Here is a 14549-nt window from a genome sequence, read left to right as displayed (position 1 = left end):
GGGAGAAATCTAATGTGACACTTGGGAACTCCCTTGCCATAAGGCAAAACCTACAGTACATTTGTGACTTTGATTGGAACATCCGCCACAAACAAGGATCCCACAGGAAGTGCAATGAGGTCTCCCCACCCCCCACTCAAATTGATGAGCATTTTGCTAGTTAATTGGCATACATCCATGAAGATTACAGGACTTACATGAGATTCTTTGAACTGTATCTTGATGTTTAAGAGATGATCTTCTTACATTTTGTTCTCAGTTCAGCTGTTGGATAGTTGTTGAAGGCGCCTGTTGTTACAACAGCAGAACACAGCAATAAAAATAAGATACTTGGAAATACTTGTCCCAATGCATTCCTATGGCTTTGGGCACTTTTCCAAATTTTTCTTCCCTTCCCTTGGGAATCAGTGTTAAGGCTGATTCACAACAAGAGCCAGAACATAACTTTGTATGGACTTCAAAGATGGACCCTACTTGTTCCCCAATTTTGAAGGATCCCCATAAACGGGCAAAGTTTGTCCATCGTGCAAGAGAGTGGGGGCGGGCATGAAAGAAGGCCCCTTATGAGAGATGCCTTTTATTTTCAGAAATATGTGCAACTTGCAGCCCAGTATGGGAAGGTAGGAAGCATCAAACAATTTTGTAAGAAATTGGGCAACAATGTGTATGCGTATTATTGCGTATGAGCTGAACACAAGACCAGAAGATAAGGGTGTCTCTGCATTGCCTAGCACAGTGGACTTTTACTCACTCACAGTCCAATCCTAAGCTGCCTGGTGCCCAGAGGAGCAGTGGTGCCAAAATGGCTACTGCTGCATCCTATGGGCTCTGTAGCAGCTACTGGAGTCTCCTCAGGGGATGGGGACATTTGCCCTCACTGGAGGAGCTCCATGCTCCTCCAGCCCAACATGGAGCATTGGATCCAGTGGAGCAGGGCTCCACTGGTCCCAGCCTGGTTCCTCCCCCTCTTCCTCCCACCCCGACAAACCTCACTGCCACCCAGAGCTCTTCCCTTCTTCTTCAAGGTGGCATCCATCTGGTGCTGGCTCAGCGCTGACTGTGCCAGTGGTCTCTACACTGAGGGTGCCATAAACCTGATTTATGGAATGTTTACGACACCCAGCACTGGCGGTAAGCTCATACCACTGGCTCTAAAGAGGATTGGACTCTCAGTCCACTAAGAAACAATGCAGAAAAACACAAATTGATAATCCAGAGCCTGGATTACAAACAGTTTGGGATCCAAGCCCAAGTGCATGGCAGCAACGTCATTGCAGTATGTGTCTTTTCATGCCATGAACTGGTCTTCCCTGACACTTCTCCACTTCGTATCACCCACCAAAAGAGGCAAGGTTGACTGCGGGAGTCAGTTGAAGGGATGGCGAAAAAAGGATTAGCAGGGTCACACCTTCTCTGCTCCCTGACTGGAGGATAAAATATGAAGACAAGCACAGCCATCCTCCCATAGGAAGGCTTTGTGGATGCAGCGCACCATGCATTTCTCCACTCATTAGGTGGGTATGGGATATTGTGCTGCTTAAATTGAGGCTGATGCAAATATTGTGATAAAAACATATCTATTAAAAGTCTTCTTTAAAAATAATCCACTATGACTTACTCCGAAGGAGACGTAGAAATGATCTCAGGAATGTAACCGCATATTCTAGTTCAGGCTTGTGAATTCTGCCAAGCTGAATCAAGTGCTGTTCCAAGGGTAGACTTGCCAGTTCCTCGAGTTCTGGGCCATTGTATGTCTGTCCTAATGAAAGTACCCACAGGGCATAGCCTTGGCACTTGGCTCTCAGAGATACTTTCTTTAACACTTCTTTGTCCCATGGACTTGTTTCCCCTGCAGATATAACAATGATGGCCTTGTGCTTCCTTGGTCTAGGAGCTACTGAAAAAATATGATTGATGGTCCACTGGATGGCACGACCAAAAGCAGCTCCTCCGTTCAGCTGGTGGACAGATTCTTGGATATGCTCTTTCATTAACTGTGTACTGGTATAAGTCACCAAATCAAACTCTGTCTTTATTGCAGTTTTCTGCATTTGTGGTTGAAATATCATTGGAGTGGCATAGCTCACCACAGCTACCCGATCACCTACAGAAGATGTCGCAGGCTTAGAGGAAACATCTAAATTGTCTAGTGCTCTGTTTAAGAAATCCTTCATCTTTTCAAATTCACCATGACTCATTGTTCGTGAGTTATCAAAAATGAACGCAACATCCACATATTCCTGTGGTGGATGGGTTCTTCTGGTATGTTCACAAGCGGCTCTTGGCTCACATTTATCTGCAAATGAATAAATGGTTTCATGAGCAAACACCACTCTCCTGAGAAAACTCCTTATTTTTTTTCCCCTAAAAGACAACTTTTTATGTACCATGAGGCTCACACAGGAAGCTGCCTATGAGATTCTCCAACCTGACTAGATTTCTAGTCAGATATCACACATAGGACACAATCCTAAACAACTTTCCAGCACTGGCCTAGCTGCAGTACAGCCCCAAGGTAAGCTAACAAGCATGACCTTACCTTGAGGAGGCCTCCTTGACAGCCTCCACACTGCTGGATGCAGTGCAAGCCACACTGGCACAGCTAAGTCAGTGCTGGAAAGTTGGTTAGGATTGCACCATAGCCTTCTTCATACTCTTTCAGCCTTCCCATGATTGCAGGGTATCATTAGTAGCCTTGACCAAAACCTAGTTCATACCTGGTTCGGTCCAGCTTTGCCCATCTGACTTTGAAACAGGAAATGTGAATGTCAGTTAATTTAAAACGAACCTGTCAGAGCTTGGGGAGCAAGGTATCCAATAAGCAGATAAAAGAGAGCCGCATAGCTTGGTGGAGAAATCTGGAGCAGATGGAAGCCAGAGCCAGAGAGAGCAAGATATATTGGACTTTGCCAGGATGCTGACCAGCAAGAAAGGAGTTTACTCCTAGGAATAGATTTTCTTCGAGTGCCAGAAGGATGCTGCTATTGTGGGTGGGGATTCAAAGTCAGGGAAGTCTTAGTTAGACTCTGTTTTTTCCTTTATTTTGGAAATTTACTTCTTGAGCACAAGAATGGATTTTGATGGTCTGTTTTTTTCCTTGTTTTGTTTAGATCCTCAATTAAATCCCCAATAAACCTTTTCCTTTGGTTTGTTTAAACCACCCTACTGAATGCTTTTACTCATTTCATCTTGCTCAGCCTTGCACACCACCCAGGGAAGGCTTGAGTGTTTGTGTTGTCATATGGATTATATGGATTAGAGAAGGAGAGAAATGAAGCAGGGAGGTTGGTCAAGGCACTTCCCCCCCATTCTTCTTCCTCCTCCTCAGGGAATTCAGTGCAAGGGCTATTGATTGGCAGACAAACTGCAGTTAGATGGAGGGGTAGAAACATGTCCCTTATCCTGTGCTTTTGGTGTCAGTGAATCTACCTTGCATATACAGCCAGGGCATGACTGTATGTGTGGTTCTGATATGATCTCAGGTGAGGAGAAGCATCAGGTTTCCCAGAAGAGAATAAGATCCTTCTCAGCACTATCGTGGAGATCACCAGCACTTTAGACACATGTTTCCAAACAGCAGTGCTCAGTGTGTCAGTTTCACCTTGCATGAACAGCCTGGCAGATATTTGAGGAACAGGAAGTATTTCCCTAGTGTCAAATTTATTTGTGTTCTTCATAGGGGTGTGTGCTTGTGTGCATGCCTTCTATGGGGTTTGCTCTGACTCACTGCTATGCTCATCCTATATTTTTTGTGGAATTGCTTTTTTGTAGAACACTGTCAAACAGTCATATAAGAAGCTAATGGAAGGTTCTGACATCTGGACAGGGGAGGTTATTGTAATAAACTTATAAAGTAGTAGAACGTTCATGCTAAAACAAATCACCTAAAAATGGAAATGTCCTCATACATACTGATGGAGTAAGAGACACCTTACTCCATTAACCAAGTGCCCTACTCCACAGGTTGGAGTTAGGGTAGTGAAACCAAGGAAGGAAGAATAGTTTGCATGCAATCTCTCCCAGGGTACATGCCTACACTAAAAAGGGAGAGGAGTATGGTGTAGATAGGATATGCTGCAGAATGAAATATGATTGATGTATTATGAATTAATAAACCTGGCCCAATATTATCCCAAAGATAACCTGGTCCTGTGACTTTATGGGGAGATAACCAGGACAAAGACTCAAGTATTGTAGGATATTAACTGCTTCATTTCTAGTTTTTGTTTGTACGTGAGTACGTGAGTTTATTTTCTCCTGTGGGAAAGACATGTTATTCGTGTAACAAAGATGATGGTGACAGCAATAGAAAATTTCTATATAAATCAAGATACATAAGTACAGTACATGGGGATAGATGCCACAATTAGTTAAACAAACGAGAGTCATTCTAATTATGATTACTCACTCGGGCTTATGGCCTAATATTATAAATACAGCTGGCTCTTGTAAAATGTAACTGTAAACAAGTTATGCTTCATACCATAACAAATGGTGCACAACTGAAGTCTGTGTAAGGATGACTTGTAATCTCCCTGACCAGGCACATCAATGATTTGAAACTGCCCAGAATCATCTATCTAGAAATAAAAATGAAAAAGTTTCATTTTGGTAAGCAAGCGAAAAAGTTGGGGCTTAAACTCTTTGCTGACACCATCCCCCCTCCCCGCCATTAAAGGAACTAAAGAGGATATTTTAAATACTGTAAAAACTTATATCATGACCAGACAGCCTTAATTTCTGATGGAGTAATTCAGCTAACTATTCAGATTTCTGAAATATGGCAGCCCACTCTAGTTCTAAGGCTAAGAAGGACCATGCTTGAGTTCCAGCATGTAACAGGGAAGATGGAACTACCAATCTGATGTACCCTTAAGCTACCCTTAAGCATCTTAGTGAGTGCTGAACTCAAATGTGTGAAGCCTATGTAAAGGCTATGAAGTGTGGGAGGTTGTCTCTCAGGTGGAGAGGACCTACAAAATTCAGTCCACTTTCTTGTTGTTTTGGCAGCAGTGGCAACAGCATGCCAAAGTGCTTCTGGCTGCCATTTTTTTCTTTATTTTTATTCATACATCACCAGAGTGAGGGCAAGAAGCTTTGCTCACACTCTGATTTGGCTTACACTATCATGTAGTCGGATCTCATTGACTGCAAGGGATCACCATGAAGCCAGTTCAGGGTGAGGGATGAAAGTAAGCATAGGTCAATCTGATTTCAGGTTTAGCTAAATGAATACTTGGTGACACTGATCTATAAACAACTTCCAAAGTTCTGTGTTAAACTGTTGCAGCAAAAACAAGAGACTTGCGGGAACTTCTTAAACAATAACAAACATATTGTAGCTAACCTTTTCTGGGCTGCATATCACATGCATCTGGTGAAGTGGGCTACAGCCCACAAAATGTTACATCAGGTCCATTGCACTCAATGGACATTTCTCTTGAAACAACCTTTGAGACATTTCTCTTGAATAAAAAGAAGAAAAAGTAATAGTTTCTCACCTCAAAAGCACGGTTGACTTCTGGGATGTTTTTAAAAGCAATGACCGCTGGCACGATACCTAATGCACTGAACTCCAGGACTGCTGTGTTGATAGAAAGTGGATTGCTAGACTGACCATTGCTGAAAAAGACAGCAATTTTCCTTACATTAGCACCTTGGAGAGTTCTCTTGAAGATATTCCGGGCAACAAATCTCATAGATCCACCAATATCCCTTCTGTCTGTGGATCTCTGGTAAGAAAGAACTTTGAGTTCCTGGAGCAATCGGTCCTTGGTGTGGAAGTCAGAGAAGCGAATCAGATGTTGGATACTGGAACTGTAAGACACAACAGCCACTCTGGCCCCCACTGGGCAATTGCTCTCTCTGATTTTGGTGTCATTCACGATTGTTATGATGATCTCTCTCATTTGTTCAAATAACTGGGGTGTGGTATCTTGGGATACATCCATGGCAAATAGTAATTCAGTGGGATATACTGGGCATTCCATTGTTCCTAGAAGTCAAAGAAGATCCAGAAATTTCATAAGTCAATCCATTTGGAATACACACATAATTCCACTTTTTGTTAGCATACTCAGGCCAGATAGTCATGTTCACAACATGGTAAAATCATTATAAGACAGTTGTTTTTTTTAAATTTATAGACCAGTTTTCCAGAAGTGACTCCAGCATTCCAAAATATGATGTGCCTGCATTCCAAAATAGAGTATATTAAAATGAATAAAACAAATTAACTACCTAAATTAGCAGGAGTCAGGTCTATAAGCCCACTGCTAGACAACTGAATCATCAACAGAGTGGCACTAGCACTTTAAAATGCCCTTTGAGCATAATTACTGAAAGTAATGCTTGGTGGGATGTGAAAAACAGGATGGATCCTGGTGAGCCCCAACTGGTGATCTCACCAGTGATCTCAGTGTGAGAGTATTGTATGTATATGAGGCGGTTTATTCTTACATTTAAAACAATAGGACTGTGCATGCCAGCTTGTCTAGAAGCTGAGACTGTGTGGTGGCTACATGGTAAAAAGTAAATTCCATTCTGCTAAATGAGATTTATTCCCAGGAAAGTGTGCATAGGAGAAGTCAGATTAATAAATTTGGGCACAGTATAGTATAATGTTAACAACTTACCTTTGTAACAAGCTAAACGAAAGACAGAAAAAATTATTGTTAGTATGTAGAACACGTTCAAATGTCTCTTCAAAAACACCACAGATGAATTCTTTGTCTATTCCCTGAGTCTGGGCAACTCCAGATCAATAATTCCCCAGAGCTGTTTGGAAAGCTTTCAGATTCATATGCCTCTGGCATGGGACCATTTTAATGGATTCACCATCCTGTTAGAGACCATCCCTTTGGTAACCAGAGGTGATCCAATCATGAAATAAAGATCCACCTACCCCCATCCGTAACTCAATGACTGCACAGGGCGGGCAGCCCAATCCTAAGGGGCAGCCCAATCCTGAGCTGCCTGGGATGCCCCTGCTCGGCAGCACCACAAGGGCTGCTGCCGCATCCAGCACCTCCCGCGCTACTGCAGGAGGCACCTCAGGAGTAGGGCACGTTTGTCCCCTTCCCCCGGGTAAAGGAGGCAGCCCTGCAATGGGGCTACTCTCCTTAGCAGTGCCCAAAGGGCGCCACTAAGGTAAAGGCACTCGTGTAAGGCATGCAACCTCCACGAGTGCCAAGGATCCTGTGGAGCAGAGCTCCGCGGGTCCTCCTCCCGCCCGCCCCCAGGCACGCCTCTGGCATGCCCTCTTCCCTGCATCACGCCGGCCTCCTCACCCCCTCCCCGCATCACGCTGGCCTCCCCCCTCCCCGGAACGCCCCCGTCCCCACCCCATTTGCCGTTCCGCAGCCTGGCGGTGGCAGGCATTGCCGAGCCGCGGAACGCGGGCACCCACCGGGTGTTGGCTCAGTGCTGGCTGGAGCTGAGCCACCTCCGGTGGGAGCCCGGCAGTAAGTCCCACAAACGTGCCTGAAGGCACGTTTGCAACTGTGGTCCGTGCCACAGAGGCGCGGTGCGGACCATAGGATTGGGCCCTGAGTCAGTAAAATGTTTTTTTTTTTTACATTAGCTTTCAGGCATGGGTTAAAGGTAGGATATTCCTGTTTTTATCATGACTGTTGTTTTTATCTGGACTATTGCTTTTATTGTGTATTTATGTTTGCTGCCAGGCAGTTCAATCCTAACCCGTGCTGGAATGGGGAGGACAGCTGGCCTGCTCCATATCCAACACAGGGTTGGGGCCTGTTGCGGCTCAGCCAGGGGCAAGGGGAATTGATTTCCCTTATCCTGAGTAACACAGCAACAGCCCCAATGGGGCTGCTTGGAGCTGCACCATCTAAAGAGGTGGTGCAGATCCAAGCAGCCCAGAGCTATGCTGGGTCGCCTGGGAGTGGGCTCAGCATCTGGCACGAGTGCTGGGTCCTGGCCCCACCCCTCACTTGGCCCTAGGCTGACCATGGGCCCACCTGCCATCTGCATTCCCCCCGCCCCAGAACATCTCCATTCTGCCCTCCCTGGACCCTTGCGCCAGCCCAACAAGGCTGGCGCAGACCTACCTTTTCTCCAGCACATTAGCGCTGGAGGCAGCGCACATCCACGGCCTCCTAACTGTAGAGGTGGTGCAAAAGTGCCTTACAGCTCTTTCACAACACCTCAGGGCCAGATCAAGAGACTTGAGCCAGCCCATGCCCTTATTTCGATTGCGCCCTTACTATTTTTAGCTTGATATGTATTGCTTTTTTACTTACCACCAACAATAGATATTTATACCATTTGTTGTGCTGGTTTTTAAATTATATTTTAGATTTTAAATGTTCAGGTTTTCTGAATCTTATATTGTATTTTATCTAGTTATCAAGTATTGTAAACTGTCTTGAGGTTTTGGAAAGATGGGATAGAAATGTTTTAAATAAATACAAATAAAATAATACTTACAGCTGTGTTCCCGAACATAGGCAATGAGCTCACATGGCTGTAGAGAGAGAAAAGGAAGAATACACTATGTGTCATCTGAACAAATATTTGTGAAGCTCTTCCTTAATATATCAGGGGGCATGACAGAGATACATACTGAAAAGGATGCCACACCTTTTGCGCCTTTAACACCCTGGAAGAAAAGGGGGGAGAAAGTAGGTTATATTTAAATAAGCTACAAAGAAACAGCTTCCCAAGCACAGCCATAACGGTCACAGCACAATCCTATACATGCCTCCCAGAAGTGAGACCCACTGAGTTCAATGGGACTTACTTCCATGTAATTGTGTATAGGACTGCAGCCCTAATGAAATATCAAGAAAATATATTAGGTGAGGCAACTATAACATAATATTACTGACTATTCAGTACAGCTACCAGGTCTGTTGACTTCTTAGTATTTTAGGTCTCAGAATTTTAAGATGCCCAGTTTTGAGGTTGTAAACTCAATACTATATACTACTGGTTCTCAGACTCCCTAGGAGTTCAAGGACCAGGGTAAGGGTGGAAAGCAGTGATGTGATCCCCAGGATCACACTTCTGCAGGAGAAGGGGGCTTTTTGTAACATAACTTACCTCCTGCCAGGGTCCAGGGGGTGCAGGAAGCCCCACAGAGCCTTCTGCAGGGCTCTCCACAGCTTGTAGAAAGTAAAACAAGCAATCGCAACCAACTTCTGGTTTCACAATCACAACCCGGAAGTGGGTTGAGATCACTTTTTTTAACTTTCTACAAGCCCTGCACCCTGGCAGCAGGTAAGTTATGTTTTTAAAAAGTCCCTGCAGGGGTGCAATCCTGAGGATTATGTCGCTGCCTTCCCCCTGCCCCCACCCCGTAAAGGGAAAGAGGCAGTGGTTCTCCAGCTGGAGGATCATGACCCACTGCTATATACCATACCAATAATGGCAATTATTATTAAGAATTTATATATATTTAGATTTATATATTTCAACTCCTAAGGAAGTAGATTACATCAAGACACCCTTATTAACAGGTGCTCTTCCTGTTTAGATTGACATTTGTCACTGTTCTCCTTAAAAACTCAAACACAGCACAATCTATGTATAGGTCACATTATTCTTTTAATTCATTTTCTTTTCATTTATTTTGTTATGCAAACTGCTTTGTGAAGTTTTTGTTGAAAAATTGAATACAGTATATAGGTCCGACCTTGTTATACACTGATTTTTTATACATGGATTTGACTCAACACAAATGGCCACTGCAAATGAGAAGGAATGTGCTGATTCCTGAGAAGGGGAAAAATGCACCCCTTTAAAATGCTTTTCTTACTGTTGTAGAGATTTTTATCTCAACATGATGAGAAGGTCTTTTAAATAAAAGGAAAACAGTCCTTTACAATAGTTACCCCTGAACAGGTGAAAGAAAGATAATCCTTTCTAAGGGGTCTGGAGAGAGACAGATTGTTGGATTGTCGCCTTATATCTTAACATCACAAAGGTCAGCAAGGCTATTTTTAAATCACTTGAGCAAAGGCGGTTTGTTTTTTAAATTGATTTGCTATAGTGCGATTTTTGCCATCCATGTGAGTTCTCAGAACAGAACCCACACGAATAATAAAACTCAACCTGTAAATATTTTATTAATAATTTTAATAATACAATCACACAGTCCTGAAACTTACATGTGTTGCAAGTGATTAAGTTTTAATGTATAATATATCTATAAAGCAAGTATTTAGCTTAAAATTGCTATCGTGTCATGCTCTTGTTCACAGTGAATGAGTTTTCCAAATAAAGGTGCACAAAGCAAATGTAAGAGATTCATACCCTATATCCCGGAGGACCCTGGTCTCCTGCTGTACCCTTCCAGCCAGTAGTGCCTGCAGGAGCCTTAAAAAATATCATTAAGGTTTAGCCCGATATAAAAATATGTTTAATTACAATTTGATGAAGAAAAAAGCGATTGATCAAATCAGCAAGATGCATGAAAGTCAAATGGCAGATGTGTATAGGATTGCAGCCTCAATGCTCTCCAAACCCCGGCCCAGGGGCCAGATGTGGCCCATGGCAAGCCTCTATCCACCCTGCAGTCAACCTCTTGTCCCCTGAAAGCCTCTGGCCAACTCATCTGAACATGACCAGAACTGTGCTCTCATTGCATCTGGAGGGTGTTCTGAGGGCCAGAGAGGTTGAATGAATGAGCCCATTCATTCATTTATTCACTCATCTAAGTTCCATCTCAAATTTATTTATTTAAATTTTATATTTAAATTATTTTTCTGGCCCTCAACACCACGCCAGATATTTGATGCGGCCCTCTGGCCAAAATGTTTGGAGACCCCTGGACTAGAGGGGGTTCACAATTCACATTTGAAGAAAGAAGGAAAGCAAAACACATTTTCCTTGTTTTTATTTATGACCAAGATCTCTAAAGAACTATACAACTAGTTTCCTCTGTCCTAGAGAGTTTAGAGTTGTTTCTCTCTAGCTGCAGCCACATGGCAAACCACTTTTGAGACTGACAGGTCTTCTTTTTCTATCAACATTTCAGTTATCCATGCATTTCATTACTAATCCCTTCTCAGGTCCTGGAAAGGGGCAAGTTTGGCAGGAGTGGTGGCCACCAAGTACCCCTTCCTGGACGCAATCCCACGGCACAGGTCCACATGGATCAGCGCCAGCAATTTCACTAGCACAAGCTCATGTAGACCCCCTCCATGCTGTAGAGGCTAACTCTTGGGTGAAGGAACAATTATTCCCTTACTCAGAAGAGACCTCCCGGACTTGCCCGCCATCCCCCCCCATGAAGGTTGCAGCAGTAGCCATTTTGGCCCTGCTGCATTGGTGGGGGGAGGGTGAATAGAATTGGGCTGAAAATCCTTTATTTTAAGACTGGAAAAATAAAGGGCTATACCACTTAAGAGACCTCTTTTTGACTGGTATGGTGCTGACATTAAAATAAGGGTAAAATTTGGTCGGATTCCAGCAAATTAGTTTCAAATCTTCCCAAGTTCTGTGTTGGAGTGGCAGGAGGATGCGGGTCTCTTGTTGTCTTGTGTGCTCCCTGAAGCATCTTGTGGGCCACTGTGAAATGCAGGAAGCTGGATTAGCTGGGCCCTTGGCCGGATCCAGCGGGGCTCTTCTTATGTTCTTAAGTTACTCATTTGTGTTTGCAGGCCGTGATCCAAGAACAGGCAGCTAAGCCCCTTCCCTATTTTGCTAATCTACTCCCTCAGTTCAAGTGTTTAGCATCCAAAATGTATTTGTCACTATGCACCTATAATATGTCAGACTGCCTCTGGTTTAAAAATCATCTGTGAAAAGACAGAGAGGAAGAGATTCCAACACAGTCTTGGACTGACTCCTGGCCCAAAAGATGTGCCGCATTCAGCGACATTTCAGCACCGATTTCAAAGAGTGCTGTCAAATTATTACACAGATGGTATCTAGCCCTGCAAAAACCTTTTAATAACTTTCATCACTTTGCTCTCTAAGCCGTTTTCAATTCTAACCACATTTCAAATTTTGACCATGTCTTTCATCTGATTTCATTCAGCCTTCCATGATGTTTGCTGACATTCTTATGTTCATTTCTCTTTCATTTCTGTTTATTTAGGTTTTGCACACATTCACATGTGTTAGGGCCCAATCCTATTCAACTTTCCAGTGCCGATGGAGCCGCAATACAGCCCTGAGTTAAAGGAACAAATGTTCCCTTACCTTGAGGAGGCCTTCATGACTGCCCACCACCACCACCACAGGATGCAGTATGTGCCCCATTGGCACAGCTTCATTGGCACCAGAAAGTTAGATAAGGTTGGGCCCTTATTCATGTTTTATACCAGCCAAAATAAATTTGCAAGCTAGAATGGGGATATGAACCTGGTACTTGTTCATATGTTAGGAAGTCCTCGTCCTAGCCCAAATCTAACACTCTAGCCATTACAACATACTGGGTCTTAATTATTTGCATAGCTTAAATCCAAGTGTATCATCATGATTCTGCTAGATACAGATCATGTTACATGTATGCAAAAACAATTTGGTGTGATTTCTTAAATGTTAACATTTTTACAAACCCATCTAAGACATAAAATTCATGCTGATAAAGATTTGGCTTGCCATTTGCCCACGGATCCCTTTTGGTCCATGTTCTCCGGGAATTCCAGTGTTGCCAATGTCACCCTAAATAGATAAAAGTAATTAATTTGAGGGGGGAACTATTTGAAGCTTCACAGACATGTATGTATTAAAATATTGATAACCTACTGTGCTACCAAAGCACCCCTAAGTGGGGCTGACTCCAGGTTTGAGGGGGTCCCAGGCAAGGCACTATCTAGTAGGCCCTCTCATAACTGACTGGGCAGATCCACTTACTGTAGTGGCCAACACAGGTGTCTTCACTCTCCACAGAATGGCAACAACAAGAGCAGTGTCTTAGTGGTTGCTGGCTGCTGTTTTCCCCACACCACAGTGCCTCACACAACAGTATTAATCTACATGGGACCCAGTGGGGGGGGGGGGAGGAACTTGGTCGGAAGCAACTGCCAACTAAAATGTTGATGCTGCTGCCAGCTTGCAAATAATGAAATAAAACTCTTGATCACTGCTATGATCCGGGGAGGGGGCATTCCCAGACAGTGGCTGATAGTCATTGGCTGGCCCAATCCTCACCAGGGGCCAGAGAAGGTATCAGCAGTGGCCTCTGTCAGGGGCCTTGGAAAGCTTGCCACTGACCCCAAGGACGAAAATACAAAAACAAAGTAGCAAAGGCAGCAAAGGAAAAAAAAATACCATGTACCGTATTCTCAGCACATGCTCTCACATGAACACAAATACAGCAATTTCACACATTTTGTTCAGCACTTGAGTTTCTCTTCCACATGGAAGCAACAGCCAGGGACCGATACAATGAGAAGCATGACGATTTCTGTGCACAGGTGTCATAAGTGATGCACTCTGCCTGCTTTTCTGCTCAGGTGGACATCCCCAAGTACAAACAGGAAAGCAAGAATCAGCCCAGAGGTTCTCCAATCTGGCAAGAGTGACTGCTGTATGGAAACAGTTTGCGGGTCATTCTTTTGGATGCAGACCCACATGCACAAAAGGAGGTAGAACTGGAGGGATGGGGGATCTGTCCCCAGTGCATGATGTGCTGATAGCACAACATACAAATGGATAATTTGGTGAGGGAGATCCTTGAGCATGGCAACATGCTTGCAAGCCTCCTGCAGTACACTGGATCACTGGACTGGAGCACACAGTTATTCCAAAAATGGGATTGCTACGCAAAGAGCTACAGTTATACCACATGGAAATCCATCCAAGGTCTGCATTTTATATCTGTTGTTGGCATCCTTCAGTCTCGGAAGACTATGGTATCGCGCTCTGAATGGTGGTTCTGGAACAGAGTGTCCTCTCCAGTGCGCAAAGCCTGGTTAAAGTAGATATGGAGGAGAGACTGTTTCCCATGCAGCAAATCCCCCCTCTCCACGTCGCTGAAATGGTCCAATGGAAAGGCAGAAGCCAATACTATTGGTTCCAGCGGCGTCGCAGGAGTTGCCAGAACGTGACTGTGTTCAGCCATGAACTGCCTCAGGGACTCCGGCTCTGGATTTTGCCTCCTGAAGCCTTTTCCATAACTGGATGTAGCCACAAGGCAGTGGAGGTTTGGGATCAGAGTTTTCCTTCTCTCAGATGAGCTGCCTTCCCAGGCTAAGGAGTCCCATCTACCCGGTGGCTGTTTAGTCGCCTCTTACGACAAGTACAGCCAAACTGAGGGCCTATTCTTATCTCCAGTCCCCAGGGGATATTTTATATCTACTCTTTAGCATATATAGTCGCAAGAACATTCAATTATAATGAAGCCAGTGGGGTAGACATGAAGTTATTTTCATTTGGAAAGTACAATACCTTCTGTCCCATCGCTCCAGGAAATCCCTTTTGCCCCTGTAACTCACAAAAAATAGAAGCAAATATTCATGAACAGCCTATTGTTTTAAGGACAGCAGTCTCCATAATACAGATTCAGAAGCAGCGATTCCAAGGAAGGAAGTTTCCGTTCTTAGATCTATAGACACTCAAGGTCAATTGTCACCACC

General features: G+C 44.0%; 1 protein-coding gene across 1 annotated transcript in view; it reads right to left on the bottom strand.

Annotated features, from left to right (window-relative positions):
- Nucleotides 1-226: 226 nt before the first annotated feature.
- COL6A6 (collagen type VI alpha 6 chain) overlaps nt 227-14549 on the bottom strand; it is a 47369-nt gene continuing 33046 nt past the window's right edge. Inside the window, exons 23-32 of the mRNA XM_066629160.1 lie at nt 14362-14397; nt 12571-12633; nt 10276-10338; nt 8585-8620; nt 8449-8485; nt 7969-7986; nt 5502-5995; nt 4484-4580; nt 1619-2296; nt 227-288 (exon numbers count right to left, since the gene is read on the bottom strand). Of these exons, the coding sequence (XP_066485257.1) occupies nt 227-288; nt 1619-2296; nt 4484-4580; nt 5502-5995; nt 7969-7986; nt 8449-8485; nt 8585-8620; nt 10276-10338; nt 12571-12633; nt 14362-14397 (1584 nt within the window). The remainder of the gene's footprint in view (nt 289-1618; nt 2297-4483; nt 4581-5501; nt 5996-7968; nt 7987-8448; nt 8486-8584; nt 8621-10275; nt 10339-12570; nt 12634-14361; nt 14398-14549) is intronic.

Source organism: Tiliqua scincoides, chromosome 5 (genome assembly GCF_035046505.1).
Source record: "Tiliqua scincoides isolate rTilSci1 chromosome 5, rTilSci1.hap2, whole genome shotgun sequence".
NCBI lineage: Eukaryota > Metazoa > Chordata > Lepidosauria > Squamata > Scincidae > Tiliqua > Tiliqua scincoides.
The sequence above is the reverse complement of the archived record's forward strand: the minus strand, read 5'-3'. Positions and strand labels throughout refer to the sequence as shown.